Source organism: Ziziphus jujuba, chromosome 11 (genome assembly GCF_031755915.1).
Source record: "Ziziphus jujuba cultivar Dongzao chromosome 11, ASM3175591v1".
NCBI classification, from domain to species: Eukaryota; Viridiplantae; Streptophyta; class Magnoliopsida; order Rosales; family Rhamnaceae; genus Ziziphus; species Ziziphus jujuba.
Genome location: NC_083389.1, coordinates 27,247,675 through 27,261,202, shown reverse-complemented (window position 1 = coordinate 27,261,202; position 13,528 = coordinate 27,247,675). Strand labels below are relative to the sequence as shown.

The 13,528-nt window shown below is 32.4% G+C and overlaps 5 protein-coding genes across 5 annotated transcripts; 3 read left to right on the top strand and 2 right to left on the bottom strand.

The window, feature by feature from the left end:
- Positions 1-1,832: 1,832 nt before the first annotated feature.
- LOC107433219 (major allergen Pru av 1) lies at positions 1,833-2,737 on the bottom strand. The gene is made up of 2 exons (XM_016044481.4): positions 2,468-2,737; positions 1,833-2,345 (listed from the first exon to the last, which is right to left on the bottom strand). Exons 1-2 carry the CDS (start codon positions 2,649-2,651, stop codon positions 2,047-2,049), a joined length of 483 nt encoding a protein of 160 aa, XP_015899967.1. The 5' UTR covers positions 2,652-2,737; the 3' UTR covers positions 1,833-2,046.
- A 1,904-nt stretch (positions 2,738-4,641) lies between these two features.
- On the bottom strand, positions 4,642-5,676 carry LOC107433231 (major strawberry allergen Fra a 1.07). Its single transcript, XM_016044492.4, has 2 exons — positions 5,334-5,676; positions 4,642-5,186 (listed from the first exon to the last, which is right to left on the bottom strand). Exons 1-2 carry the CDS (start codon positions 5,515-5,517, stop codon positions 4,888-4,890), a joined length of 483 nt encoding a protein of 160 aa, XP_015899978.1. The 5' UTR covers positions 5,518-5,676; the 3' UTR covers positions 4,642-4,887.
- A 444-nt stretch (positions 5,677-6,120) lies between these two features.
- On the top strand, positions 6,121-6,992 carry LOC107433223 (major strawberry allergen Fra a 1.05). The gene is made up of 2 exons (XM_016044486.4): positions 6,121-6,395; positions 6,498-6,992. Exons 1-2 carry the CDS (start codon positions 6,212-6,214, stop codon positions 6,794-6,796), a joined length of 483 nt encoding a protein of 160 aa, XP_015899972.1. The 5' UTR covers positions 6,121-6,211; the 3' UTR covers positions 6,797-6,992.
- A 2,522-nt stretch (positions 6,993-9,514) lies between these two features.
- Positions 9,515-10,401, top strand: LOC107433243 (major strawberry allergen Fra a 1.06). Its single transcript, XM_016044503.4, has 2 exons — positions 9,515-9,796; positions 9,905-10,401. Exons 1-2 carry the CDS (start codon positions 9,613-9,615, stop codon positions 10,201-10,203), a joined length of 483 nt encoding a protein of 160 aa, XP_015899989.1. The 5' UTR covers positions 9,515-9,612; the 3' UTR covers positions 10,204-10,401.
- Positions 10,402-12,233: 1,832 nt separating this feature from the next.
- Positions 12,234-13,169, top strand: LOC107433242 (major strawberry allergen Fra a 1.05). The gene is made up of 2 exons (XM_016044502.4): positions 12,234-12,510; positions 12,623-13,169. Exons 1-2 carry the CDS (start codon positions 12,327-12,329, stop codon positions 12,919-12,921), a joined length of 483 nt encoding a protein of 160 aa, XP_015899988.1. The 5' UTR covers positions 12,234-12,326; the 3' UTR covers positions 12,922-13,169.
- Positions 13,170-13,528: the final 359 nt, after the last annotated feature.

The following is a 13,528-nucleotide window of genomic DNA, read 5'->3' as shown; positions in this document are numbered from 1 at the left end:
TAAAGCTTTAACGCAAAATCCACCATGGAATAAATTTGTTTACAATATTACATATATTCTTGAGAGGAACAATCCAAAAATTTTCAGTAAAAACAACCAAATAACCTTGTCTGTATAGAAAGCCAGGAAGATATGACAAAATAAATAATGATGGATATATTATAATTTGTATGGATTATTTTTGACATTTTGATCCTGTTTTTAGACGTCCATATACCTTGTTGTACCTTAAAGGATGCTTTGAATTGCTGAAATATACCGCCGTTAGAAGTTCTCACCAACGAGACTTGGTCAAGTTATTGAATAATATTAGGGGATGAAACTTGTTTAATTTAATTAATAAAATATGCAGTGCTGTTCTTAATCTATTTGTTGATAATGACTTCTACAAATTATTTTAGGCTAGATTTATTTATTGGATAAACTAAATTTCATGTTTGTAATATTACTGGGGAACCAAATATAGTCATTAATGAGTCGGCAAACTAGAGACAAAAAATTTGAACATTACAAGTGAAGGAATTAATTAATCATTTGGTTAAAATTTTCTAATTCTTTGCTGTTTTAAAAGTTCCGATTCAACAACTTCAGCGATTCCTAGTTTTGTTTGCAAATGGCGTGAACTTGCTAAATATTTAGGATATACCTGAGAAGACAATCTACCAAGAATTCCTCTGTTTCTCTTTTTCTTGGACTGTAAGTTAAACCCCACTTTCTAAATTCTAAAACAATTGAAATTTCCGAGTCAGTTACTCCTGGAACATAAATAAATATAAATGACCAAACTTGATAATTAATAATTTTATTTTCTTTTTTGAATAAATTAACAATTTTCTTAAATAAATTAAAAATATTATTGCGTCTCTCTAGATAGCCAGATTTATATATATATATATATATATAGGACTTCTACGGTGTAGACGGTATGTATACAGATGCATACAAAGCCGACGCTTTGGATGCGATCCGCATCGTAGAATTTCTATATATATTATATATATAAAATTTCTGTTTTGGATAGCCGCCTGCCTATATTTCTTTTCCAATAGCAACAGCTTACCTTGTGTTTTGCAAATATTTGTCCAAGTTAAATTCTCTAAATTTGCTAAAATCAAATTAAAAAATGCATTTTTTTTAATATACTCTTGGGAAATAAAATTATGTTTAATTGGTTGTCAAGATCTGAAATTTAACTTTCATTCATACTAGTAAGTTTTGCTAATTTTCATGATGAAACACTTCTATTTTTAGTTACCTAGCTGTTAAATTACTTTCAATTAATAACGCCCCTTCAACAAGCCAAGGTCACTAGTAAAAATAACCCCTCTAGTATTATCATTTTCTGTAATATTTTCATTGTTTCAATAACTGATTTTGCCAAAGCACCCCTATATAACCCATCTTCCTCTCGTAAGAAATAGCAGTACTGGCCCCACCAATGAAAAATTAATCATTTTCTGGTTCTTTCAAACATTTAGGTATTGTTTATATGTCATTCTTGAGTAATTATAAAGTGACCAAACTTTGGTATCCATTGATTTGACATTGTTTTATTGGTTTTGCCTTCCATGTTGTAGGACATTATAAATTTAACAGCCATTAATCGACTGTCACATCATTGGATACAAAAGTTTGGTTATTATATTTGATATTGTAGAATTTCCCCTCATTCTTTATATAAAATGACTTTGCCAAGTCATATGCAGGTATCTATGTATGGTGTACTTTTCTTAACATATCTATATGGTAGTTCACTAATGGTAGATTAGATATGTATGTGTTCTGGCCCCAATAAAAATTGCAGAAACATAAAAATCTGAAATCCATCCCTACGTATAATCAAATTATTTTTTCTTATTTTTATTAATATTTATTGAAACTGAAACAAAGATTACAACCTTCACTAATGACTAGCCAAAGGTTGAGTTTGGCAAGAAACAAAAACAACAAAGCATGAAACCCACAGTACATAAGTTGACAGATTATAGAAACTAGGAACAATAGACAATGCTCAACATTGCTTGATATTTATAGCAAATTAAAGCTTTAGTTGTACGCATCAGGATTTGCAACAAGGTATCCCTCAACAGCCTTGAACAGACCAGAGGCCTTTTCTTTGCCTGCCTTAACTTCCTCTTCTTTGATCTCATGGCTTCCCTTGGTGTAATATGTACTAGTGTTTTTCAAAATGCTTCCACCATTTGGTCCTCCAACAATCCTGGTGTCGTAAGAGATCTTCTCGAGCAAGTCCCCGAGAACATCACCTTCAATCACAGAGTAACTGTATGTGAAGCTCTTACTGTCTAGTGCATCAATTTGGTGCACAACATACTTGAATTGGCTGCCTGTATAGCGTAAACAAATACAATAATCAGAAAAAACTTGTTACTTGTCTGGTATTTGTATCACAAATTTAGTACAAAAACACATAATCTGTTGTTCATAATAATGCTTCAAGAGGACTTACCTTCACCAAAGTGAACCTTCTTGATGGTACCAGGTCCTCCATTTCCGGAAACAATTTCAGTGCTCTTAATGGCCTGTGGTAGAATTTTTGGGATGAGGTTGTCAGCATCAACAATCAAGGCCTTGAACAACCTAGCTGGTGGGATAACAGAGGTGTTCTCTGATTCAAAAGTGAAAGCCCCCATGATGATTTTAAAGGAGGATTGAAAATTATCAAAGATAGAAGAATTTATGAATTGGAGAGAATCAGCTTCTGAGAGGCTTTTTGTGATGGTTGAGAAGTGATTTCTTGGGGTGGTATTTATAGAGTAGTGGCTAGAGAGCCTGAAGATAAGCTTGCTTGAAGTTTCCCACTACAAACCAAAATAGTTTAGACTATTGCTGGTTTTCATCATTGGATATTCTAATATGGCATGGAATCATTTTATTTTAAAAAGGTTTTTTTATACTTTATTGTAATAAATAGATTATAAGAAAAGCGATTAGATAAACTTAATTGATTCTTTATGAGTTCTACACAATTGTTAATTCCTCCAATGTTTAAAGAATTCTGTAATTTGAATTTGCAATGAGTGTTGACTACAACAAACTCAGTGACAAGAGAGACTATAATCATGAACTCTCATGTGCTTCGGCTCTTTGAACCTCACAAGTGCCTTACGCGGCTAAAGTTAATAGATTATTGATTACCATATATGTATTAATTTCTTATAAGTGGCCCAATTAATATTTTTCCTAATCAAAGATCATTTGAGTTATCTTTCGAAATAGTTTAGAAGGTTCTGGATATGGTTGGTTCCCGGCTTGAAGCTTGTCTGGCATTCAAAAATGGCTGCCATGATCAATATTTGCCATCTTATATTGAGTTTTCTTTGCCAACTTGATCATAATGAGTATAAAGATTCTAAAGCTAAAAGAAATGTTGAATGATAATTATAGAAACCCTTTACATGGACTTGGTTTAAAAAAAAAAAAAAAAAAAATCTGTGAAAGTTTACTCCTAAGTAATTTTCATATTATGTTGTGGATAATGATTTTAGATCCTCCAAAAAAACAATATTCTAATTTTTATCTATCGATGAAAAAGAGACAGAACACCGCCTGGACCCTATATAAGCTTTCTGACGATTTTATCTAAAATTTTTTAAATCCCATTCTTAATATTCCCTCTTATGTTTCGTTCTTCAAAATGAAAATTTTATATAACATGCCAGTTCGGCACTATTTTTGTAAAAGGACAAGCAGAGAACAGAAACTTCATACATATTCATCCAACATATGTTAATACAGACAAAGTTTAATTGCCTTGCTTCCTCTTAACTTTTAGACTCGATGAATCATCAATCGGCTAATAAAATAAAACAAAAGTACTCAAAATAGTTGCAGATCTCCAATATTTAATCCAGTTTATATACATTTTTCTCTAATGATCAAAATATTTTTATCTTAAATTTAGAAAATAATTTATACATATATATATATATATATATAGAGAGAGAGAGAGAGAGAGAGAGTTCTTCTAATCATAGTAGCTAATTTGTGATAACCTTTTATGACTAAAAATACTGTAACTAAACGATTTAGTTATAAAAATTATAAAATTTCAAGGAACCATGGACATTTTTATTTTATTTATTTATTATTATTTTTTACTCTTTTAGACACGAAACCCACGGGTTTAATAGATATATGTATGGATACGTGTGATACATACATATAAGCATGCTTATCTATATAGCGTTGCAGCATAAAAAGAAGAAAATTGAAGCCAGATGAAGGGTGTTGAATGTCTTTTTTTTTGAGTGTCTTTTTCTTTTTTTTTTTTGATTGAAAAAGGGTGTTGAATGTCTTTAAGAGTTAAAAATTCATTAACCTTCTTTTATTTTATTTGTTTTTGTTTTATTATTATTTTTTTCTATAAATTTATTTTTAAATTTCCGAGTTAGAAAATAATCTAGTTTAACATAGTTCTTACTACTGGCCTCTTAGGTGGAAGGTCAAAGCCCTAGTTAATTTGAAAATGAACCACTAGAAAATCTGAATTTTACAGGGGTCCACAGTTTCACAAATAAGTCCTAACGGGATTCTGGGGCCAAACTTATGTTTTCTTAGCAAAAATTTATTAAAGGCTACCAAACAGGTATAAAATATTTAAAGAACATAATTTAACATGTATAATTCAACAGTAAAACTTTTGACCCCCCAAGTATTTTTATTTCATTTGTAGAGAAATAATACAAACTTTCTCACCCTTCAAAGTTCAAACTTTTCCACCAAAATATCAAAACAATAGCAACTCGATGATCACAACTTCAAGCACATTTTAGGAAATACACATAGAACAATTGAAAGCCTAAACCTTCAGCTGAGACTCATAGGCAATTGACTAACATATAGTTGAATAAGAAAAAAACACCAGCTTTAGTTGTAGGCATCAGGATTCTGGTGGAGGTAGCTCTCAAGAAGCTTGAACAGACCAAAGGCTCTCTCTTTGCCTTCCTTAACTTGCTCTTCTGTGATCTCCACCTCGCCGACGACGTGATACTTGCTGGTGTTCTTAATGATTGCACCTCCATCGGCGGTGGCAATGAACTTGCTTTCGTAAGAGATTTTCTCAATTTTTTCATTCAAAGCATCGCCTTCGATCACAGTGTAGCTGTAGGTGAAGTTGTCTTTGTCAAGTGCATCAATCTTGTGCTTCACATACTTGAACCTGGCACCTGCACATTCAGCACATTTAGCTTTACCATCCATCTCAACAATATGTTATTATTTATTTATTTTTTGCTTTCAAAAGAATTATGAAGTTAAAAAATTAAAAAAAAGAAAAAATGTAGTTTCAAAAATGGTAAAATAAGTCTACTAACCATCTGCAAAATGGATCTTCTTGACGGTTCCAACCCCACCATCTCCTTCAAGGATTTCAGTGTGCTTAATAGCCTGAGGTGCAATCTTTGGGATGAGATTGTCACCATCAAGGACAAAAGCCTTGAAAAGCCTAGCAGCTGAGATCGTGGAGGTGTATTCCGATTCGTATTTCAAGACACCCATGATTGCTAAAAAAAAGTTGGAAAAGAGATCAAAAGGAGGATGATTGGATGAACTACTTGAAGAAAGTTTTTGAGTTGTGGAGATGATGAATACAAGAGCTGCTATTTATATAGGCTGAAGTTTGAAGGTTTCCTTCTGTCTGAACTGTCACCCTTGTTTTTCAAGTTGCTAGTTTTTATGTTTATTTTTATTACTTGATTATGAAGGCGGCTAAAGCTTTAAATTAATTGAGAGAGCTGAACAATAGCAGAATTCTAGATGGTCTTAGCAATTAAAATATTTTTTAAAATTTGTTGTGTGTATTAGAAAAACATGAAAGCCTTGATCTAGTTACTACTTGGAGGCTTAAAGTTTTGGACTTCTTTTTACATTATATTTTTTCCAGAATCAATATTTGAAGGTAGTTTCTTTGACCAAATAGAAGTTTTCATATTTGCAAGCATGGAAAAAACATCTACTGCAGTCTGCATGCATAAAGTAATTGGGTTTTTTTTTTTTTTTTGGTTAAAATGCATGCATAAAGTAATTAATCTACTGAGGAGATATCAATAGGGTAATCCTTCACACCAAGTCTATATATTACAACTCTAATATGAATGTTCTCTTCACCTCAAAAACTCTTCCAAGTTTAAGCAGTACAATTTTCCTCTTCATTCTTACTTTGCTTTCATTTTTCAAACCCCTTTAAGGCATCATGGGTGTTCTATCGTATGAAGCAGAGTACAGTTCCTCTATCCCTCCCGCTAGGCTCTTCAAGGCCTTTGTCCTTGATGCAGACAATCTCATTCCAAAGATTGCTCCCAATGCAGTAAATTCTGCTGAAATCATAGAAGGAGATGGAGGAGCTGGAACCATCAAAAAGATCACCTTTGGCGAAGGTTAGTTCTACATCATTAATTATCTCCATGTTCATTTAGTAGTTAACTTTGCAGGCAAGTTTTCAAATCGGTTTCTCATTTCCTCAATGTTTGAATCTGCAGGCAGCCACTTCAAATATTTGAAGCACAAGATTGAAGTTGTTGACAAAGACAACTTCGTCTATGCCTACAGTTTGATCGAAGGAGATGCTTTGACGGACAAACTTGAGAAAATCTCTTACGAGAACAGGTTTGTTGCAGCTGATGGAGGATCCGTCATCAAGAGCATCAGCAAGTACCACACCAAGACCGATGACCACGATATCACCGAAGACAAAATCAAGGCAGGCAAAGAGAAGGCTGCTCATCTCTTTAAGGTTGTTGAGAAGTACCTCCTGGAGAATCCTGATGCCTACAACTAAACCAGTTTCATCTCTTAGGCCTCTATTGGCATGCAATTAAAACTATTTCAGTTTTACATGTTTTGGTTTCTTGTTGTTATGCCTATCAATGTCTGCCTTGGGCTTGTCTTTTTTATGAGAATGTTATAGTGTGAAACAATTGTATTCCTTTTTATTATAATCAAATAAAAACATCTTAATGAGTGATCATCAAAGACATTACTTGCAAAAACAGTGAATTCCCTACTTTTTTTGAACAAAAAATGCATGGCAAATGCAGAGTATGAAACAGAGGAAATTGTAGCATAGAAGAACCAATGGCAGAAACATAAATTAGCCCAACAAAGATTATGTATCAAATGAAATTAAAAAGTACCAACCAACTACTTGCCTCAAAAATTTTGAAAGTCCTTGCCACCAGAAGATTCTTTAATTCCTCTTCTAGAGGCAGTTAACCAATGAATATATTTTGTGACAATAAGAAATACTGTGTTTTAGCTCAGTATTGAACTTGTTTATTCTGCAGTTTGTATTTCTTTCTATAAAAATTAAGCAAAACAATCCAAGAATCTAGTAATATAACTCTTCTTAGGCAAAGACTAAAGCCCATATATGTTTGAAAAAGTTGCATTGCATATACGCCATGAGAGACCTCACCTTCTGCAGAGCATTTTAATGAACTTCCCGCAAAGTAACTGCATAGCAAAGCTGGCTAGTCTTGTTTTCATTGTGCATTTTTCAATTACAATCTCTAAAGCCCATTCACGTCTCTCCATTCAGATGAGGAACAATTTTAATTGATTAGAGGGCATATGGGTTATGAGGCACAGTAAACAATGTGAAAATTTTTGTACTGGAAAAATTATTACTTAGGTATTGGCGAAGTGGTTCTGTAACATATAATTTGTATTTACGGAAGATCATATAAGGTTAAAAAAAAAAAAAAAAGTGTCACATTTTATTAAATAGAATTTTTATAAAATGTGACAAGTGGGTTTTTATTTTTATTTTTTTATGTCCCATTAATGCATGTGATGAATTTTTAAATAATTATATAAAACTGGACTTGACATCTTCAAGATAATGTCGGTATTTTGATCCTTAGAAATTTTCAAAGGGCATTATTTCTTAAACAATGACATTTGCACACCATCTAGAAACACCTTTTCCTTTTTCATTTTTTGGGAAAAAAAAAGAAATATATATTTATATCCTTTTTGGTCTTTGGTTATGGGAACACACCTCTAACACCAAGCTGTGCCTTTGTTGGATCAATTGAAAGGCGATTTGTTTGACTAAACATAAAAACAAAGAACAACATGGCTAAATTGGTCCCACATTTGGCCATATAGGCTATTATACAACAGGTAAGGCTTTAACTGTTTCTGAATTTTCTATTCAATTTCCGAAATTATTTATTTATGAAGTATATATATCCACATGTATGGAGGAACCTTTTCTCTTAACACAGATGAAAGATGCCCAGGTTAATTTGGTAGGTATATAGAGCTTTTATAAAATATATTGCATATACTAACTGCTATATATAATTGATGAGAAATTATATGCATGTATATAATATCATCTTATATATTTATATGAATCCTCTTCTTACTATTTTGTGAGATGAAGTACAATCATTTTAGCGTTAATTAATCCAGTGGGACACTTTACTATGCTTTAGCTTGGGTAATTCACTCCACTTCTTCAGCTTGTTTAACTATGGAGGGGAAAAAAAAAAAGTCAATATTATTACTTAAGTTTTACGTACAAACTTTTCCAACAAGTACTCTTCGTATAGTGGACCATCTAGAATTCCTCATTTTTAATCTTCTTTCATGACAACATTTTTTCCTATGAGAACACATCTTAAGCAAAAATGTTTGAGCAGTCAATATTCCAAGTCCAAAATCATCCTTTGTGGACCAAACAAGAATAATATATTATTTTGTGACTGACTTCTTTAGGTCTCCATAAAGAATATATGTAGTTAAAAAAAAAACAAAAAAAAAGATTTCCAAATGCAATTAAGATTTAGTTGCTGACCAGAATCATCAGTTGGGGTAAAAAATTATAACTTTTTGGGCATGGTTCATTCGTCGAATTGTTTACTTGAGTAGAATTTTTACTACCTACTGATTTCAGTGACGAAATATTCAAATGTTTTTACAAGAAGACATGAAAGTTCTATCATTTTAAACACAAAACTGACTGTGGTTAAAGGATCTTCTTCCTTAGTATAACATTGCAGAAAAAAAATGAAGAAAACTAATAGTGGAAGAATAGTAAACTTTAGGAAATGAGCATCACCGTTGGCTTCCTTTAATTTTTTGAAGAATGGGAATGTGTTAAAGGCTTTAGAGATTGTTTTCCACCTATAGGTGCCAGAGAGTCGGAGTCTGACACTATTACCATCTGTTCTGTCATTTTTCATTTTTTTTTTTTTCAACAACATTAAATGTTATACTTTGCCTAATTGTCATTAAACTAATGAAGTTAGAAAACTGTCTTATTTATGAACTACTCAGCAGCCAGAGACTATTGGAGTGAATTTAATAGATTTTTGTAAAGTACAAATGTATCTTCATAATGAATAAATCCTTTTCAAGAGATAATGTTCAAATGAGGCGATTTCTTTGACCAAATTGAAGTTTCAATTGAAAGAAAAATGGATGTCCAAAGAAATTGATCTGATGAAGACATACAATTACCAAGTCTATAAATAGCAACTCTAGAATTCATTTCTCTTCACCTCAAAAAAATCCTCCAACTTTCAGCAATACAATCTTCCTCTTCATTCTTACTTTCATCTTATTTTTCAAACCCTTATAGACATCATGGGTGTTCTATCTTACGAAGCAGAGTACACTTCCACTATCCCTCCTGCTAGGCTCTTCAAGGCCTTTGTCCTTGATGCGGACAATCTCATTCCAAAGATTGCTCCTAACGCAGTTAAATCTGCTGAAATCATTGAAGGAGATGGTGGAGCTGGTACCATCAAGAAGATCACCTTCGGTGAAGGTTAGTTTTTCATCATTAATTGATTTATCTCCTTGTTTGTTTTGTGGTTATCATTGTAGGCAAGTTTTCGAATCAGTTTCTAATTAGCTCAATGTTTGAAATCTGCAGGCAGCCACTTCAAATATTTGAAGCACAAGATTGAAGTTGTTGACAAAGAAAACTTCGTCTACGCCTACAGTTTGATCGAAGGAGATGCTTTGACAGACAAACTTGAGAAAATCTCATATGAGAACAAGTTTATTGCAGCTGATGGAGGATCCATCATCAAGAGTGTCAGCAAGTACCACACCAAGACCGATGACCACGATATCACTGAAGACAAAATCAAGGCAGGAAAAGAGAAGGCTGCTCATCTCTTCAATGTTGTTGAGAAGTACCTCCAGGAGAATCCTGATGCATACAACTAGAGCAGTTTTTATCATATTTCCTCTTATAATATTGTTCATTGAAGTGTGGTTTGCTGTTTGTTATCCTTATACCCATTAATATCTTGCTTGGGATTGTTTTCTTTCATCAAGAATACTGTAGTGTGAAATTTTGTATTTCTTTTACTATAATGAAATAAAACCATCTGATGAGTGATCATCAAAGATATTACTTGCAAATGGTAAATGTCCCACTTACTTCAACAAAATGCATAGAAAAATTCAGTAGAGTAAAAAACAGGGGAAACCTATGGAAATGAAGGTCTCAAAATTTCAAAGCCTTTCTTGTTCTGGAAGTAAATATCCAATGAATATCTTCTATGCCAAAAATAAATATTTGTTCTAGCTAAGATGTGAATTTGTTACTTGGCAGTCTGGGATTTCTTTCAATGAAAAAAACCTAAGCAAAACAACACAAGAACCATAGGAGGACTAACACAAGCCCATATGTTTGAATTGCAAACTTTCCTATCAGAGACTTAAAACTCTGTTTGATAGCATTATAAAAAAATCTTCCAGCAAAGCAACCTATAAACTTTCTATAAGCCTCTAGCATATAAAGCCAACTGACTCCTTCATTTGGCCCCTTATACCAGTGACCAAAATGACTCATTTAATTCTCTCTAATTCTAAAATATATTTTCACAAGTCACATAATAATAATAAGAAAAATTGTGAAATCATATTTCACAATTTGCGTCCATTCCATTTTCTAAGTCACTTCCACTTCCAAAAGTAAAATCTATAGTGAAAATCGAACTTTTGTAACGTATAATTTATATTTACTTTTTTTATAATATAAACAAAAGGAGCGAATATACATGACAAAGACTGTACACATCATATATATACTAAAGTGTCATTTTGGAAGGATCATAATTTTCAAATTTACTTAAAAAGTAAACTTCAAATGTCAAAATAACATTTTTTTTTTTTTTAATCCTTTGAAATATTTCAAAATGGGAGCAACTCCAAAGATACGACTTTGGTTGACATTAGCAATATAAAAACCACGATTCTCCGGTTTATTTTAATATTTCAAGTAGTTTTATTGACATAATTCAAAATTTTGTTCACTCCACGTAGACTTGTTAAACAATGGCAAGCCATCTAGAAACACTTTCTTTTTCCCTTTTCGTTTTCTCTTTTTTAAAGAAAAAGAAATAATTTTTTTTTTATTTAAAAAAAAAAAAATCGTCTTTGGCTTAAGGGAGCACACCTCTAACACCGACTGACGCTTTTTTGGATCAACTTAAAAGCAATTTATTTGACCAAACAGAAATAAGTAAAAACATCTCAAAATTGGTCCCACAACGTTATTAATTCACAATTTTGATCCACGTTTACTAAGCAACTTTTTCCAATGAACTTTTGTTTTGTTTTGTTTTTTTTTTTTTTTTTTTTTTTTAACAAGAAAAAAAAAATTGGTGCTAAACATGATCTTCTGTGTGTTGGACATTGATCATTTAGAGGTTCAAAACATATCTTTGTCCAGATGAAGTTAAAATACCCATATTAATTGTTTTTTGGTAAAATATCGACTACTGACCATGATAGATGAGAAAGATCTATATATTAATATCATTTGAATAATCTATAGACTGAGGTTGAAGGTTCTCCAGTCTGAACTGTCACTTTTGTGACAATAAGTCATGCAAGTTTTTCTTTTCTCTTTTTTAGGCGGCTTTAAATTTTAAATGAGAACGTACCTTATGGATTTTAGAAAAAAATAATATGAAAAACCTTGATATGCAACTTGGAGGCTCAAAGTTTTGACCATTTTCTTTATATATATATATATATATATATATATTTTTTTTTTCCTTCAGCAAAAAGCAAAATAGTAGTCAATGCAGTTCTTTCAGAATTAATATTCAGTCATTTTCTTCGATCAAATAGAAGATTCCACAGTGAATATGAAAGCATACAATTTGAAACTGCATGCCTAAGTCAATTGATCTGCATGAGACATACAAAAAGTCTATAAATAGCACCTCTTATATGCATTTCTCTTCACCTCAAAAACTCCTTCTAGTTTCAGCAAATACACTCCTAGTCTTTCATTCTTCGCTTTCTATCTCATTTTTCAAGCACTTTTAGTCATCATGGCTGTTCTATCTTATGAATCAGAGTTTACCTCCTCTATCCCCCCAGCTAGGTTGTTCAAGGCTTTTGTCCTTGATGCAGACAACCTCATTCCAAAGATTGCTCCTAACGCAATTAAGTCCGCTGAAATCATTGAAGGAGATGGTGGAGTTGGATCTATCAAGAAGGTCACCTTCGGCGAAGGTTAGCTTTACTTCATACATCATTATCTCCATGATTATTATGTTAATGAACTAGTTTTCAAACTGTTAAAAAATAAGTACAAACAAGTTTTCTCAATGTTTTGAATATGCAGGGAGCCACTTCAACTATGTGAAGCACCAGATCGAAGTAGTTGACAAAGACAATTTTGTCTACGCCTACAGTTTGATCGAAGGAGATGCTTTGACAGACAAACTTGAGAAAATCTCATACGAGAACAAGTTCATAGCTGCTGATGGAGGATCCATCATCAAGAGCATCAGCAAATACCACACCAAGAGCGACAACCACGATATCACTGAAGACAAAATCAAGGCAGGAAAAGAGAAGGCTGCCCATCTCTTCAAGGTTGTTGAGAAGTACCTCCAAGAGAATCCTGATGCATACAACTAAATCAGTTTTATAATCTCTGAGGCTTGTAACAGTGAAACCATTTCGGATTTTTTACATGTTACATCTATATAGTTTTCATTGAAGTGTGATTATACTATTACTGTTGTTATGGCCCATCAATATCTGCCTTGGGCTTGTATTTTTTTTGAGAATGTTATAGTGTGAACATTGTATTTCTTTTATTATAAATCAAATAAAAGCATCTGATGTCTTATCATGAAAGATATAAAATAATTGCAAAAAGTAAATTATCCACTTCTTTTATAAAATGCATAGCAAAAGCAGAGCAAAAGACAGGGGACCTCCAGCATTTGCAAAGCCCAACAAAGCAATATCAGTAAGAAATATAAGTTTTACATCGGCATATAACTTTTTGGGTTACCAGTCTGGTATTTCTTTCAATAATTTATAGCTAAACAAAGCAATCCAAGCATCATATACAGTGTTAATACTTGTTAGATAATCACTAAATTTATCTGAACTTTTCTCATCTATTTGCTTGTTTGCATATTTCTATCTCTTGACCTTCTGGACTGGATCATTACAAAGAATTTCCAACTAAGCAACCAGTAAACTCGTTAGGCTGCATCACAAGCCGACAATCAAT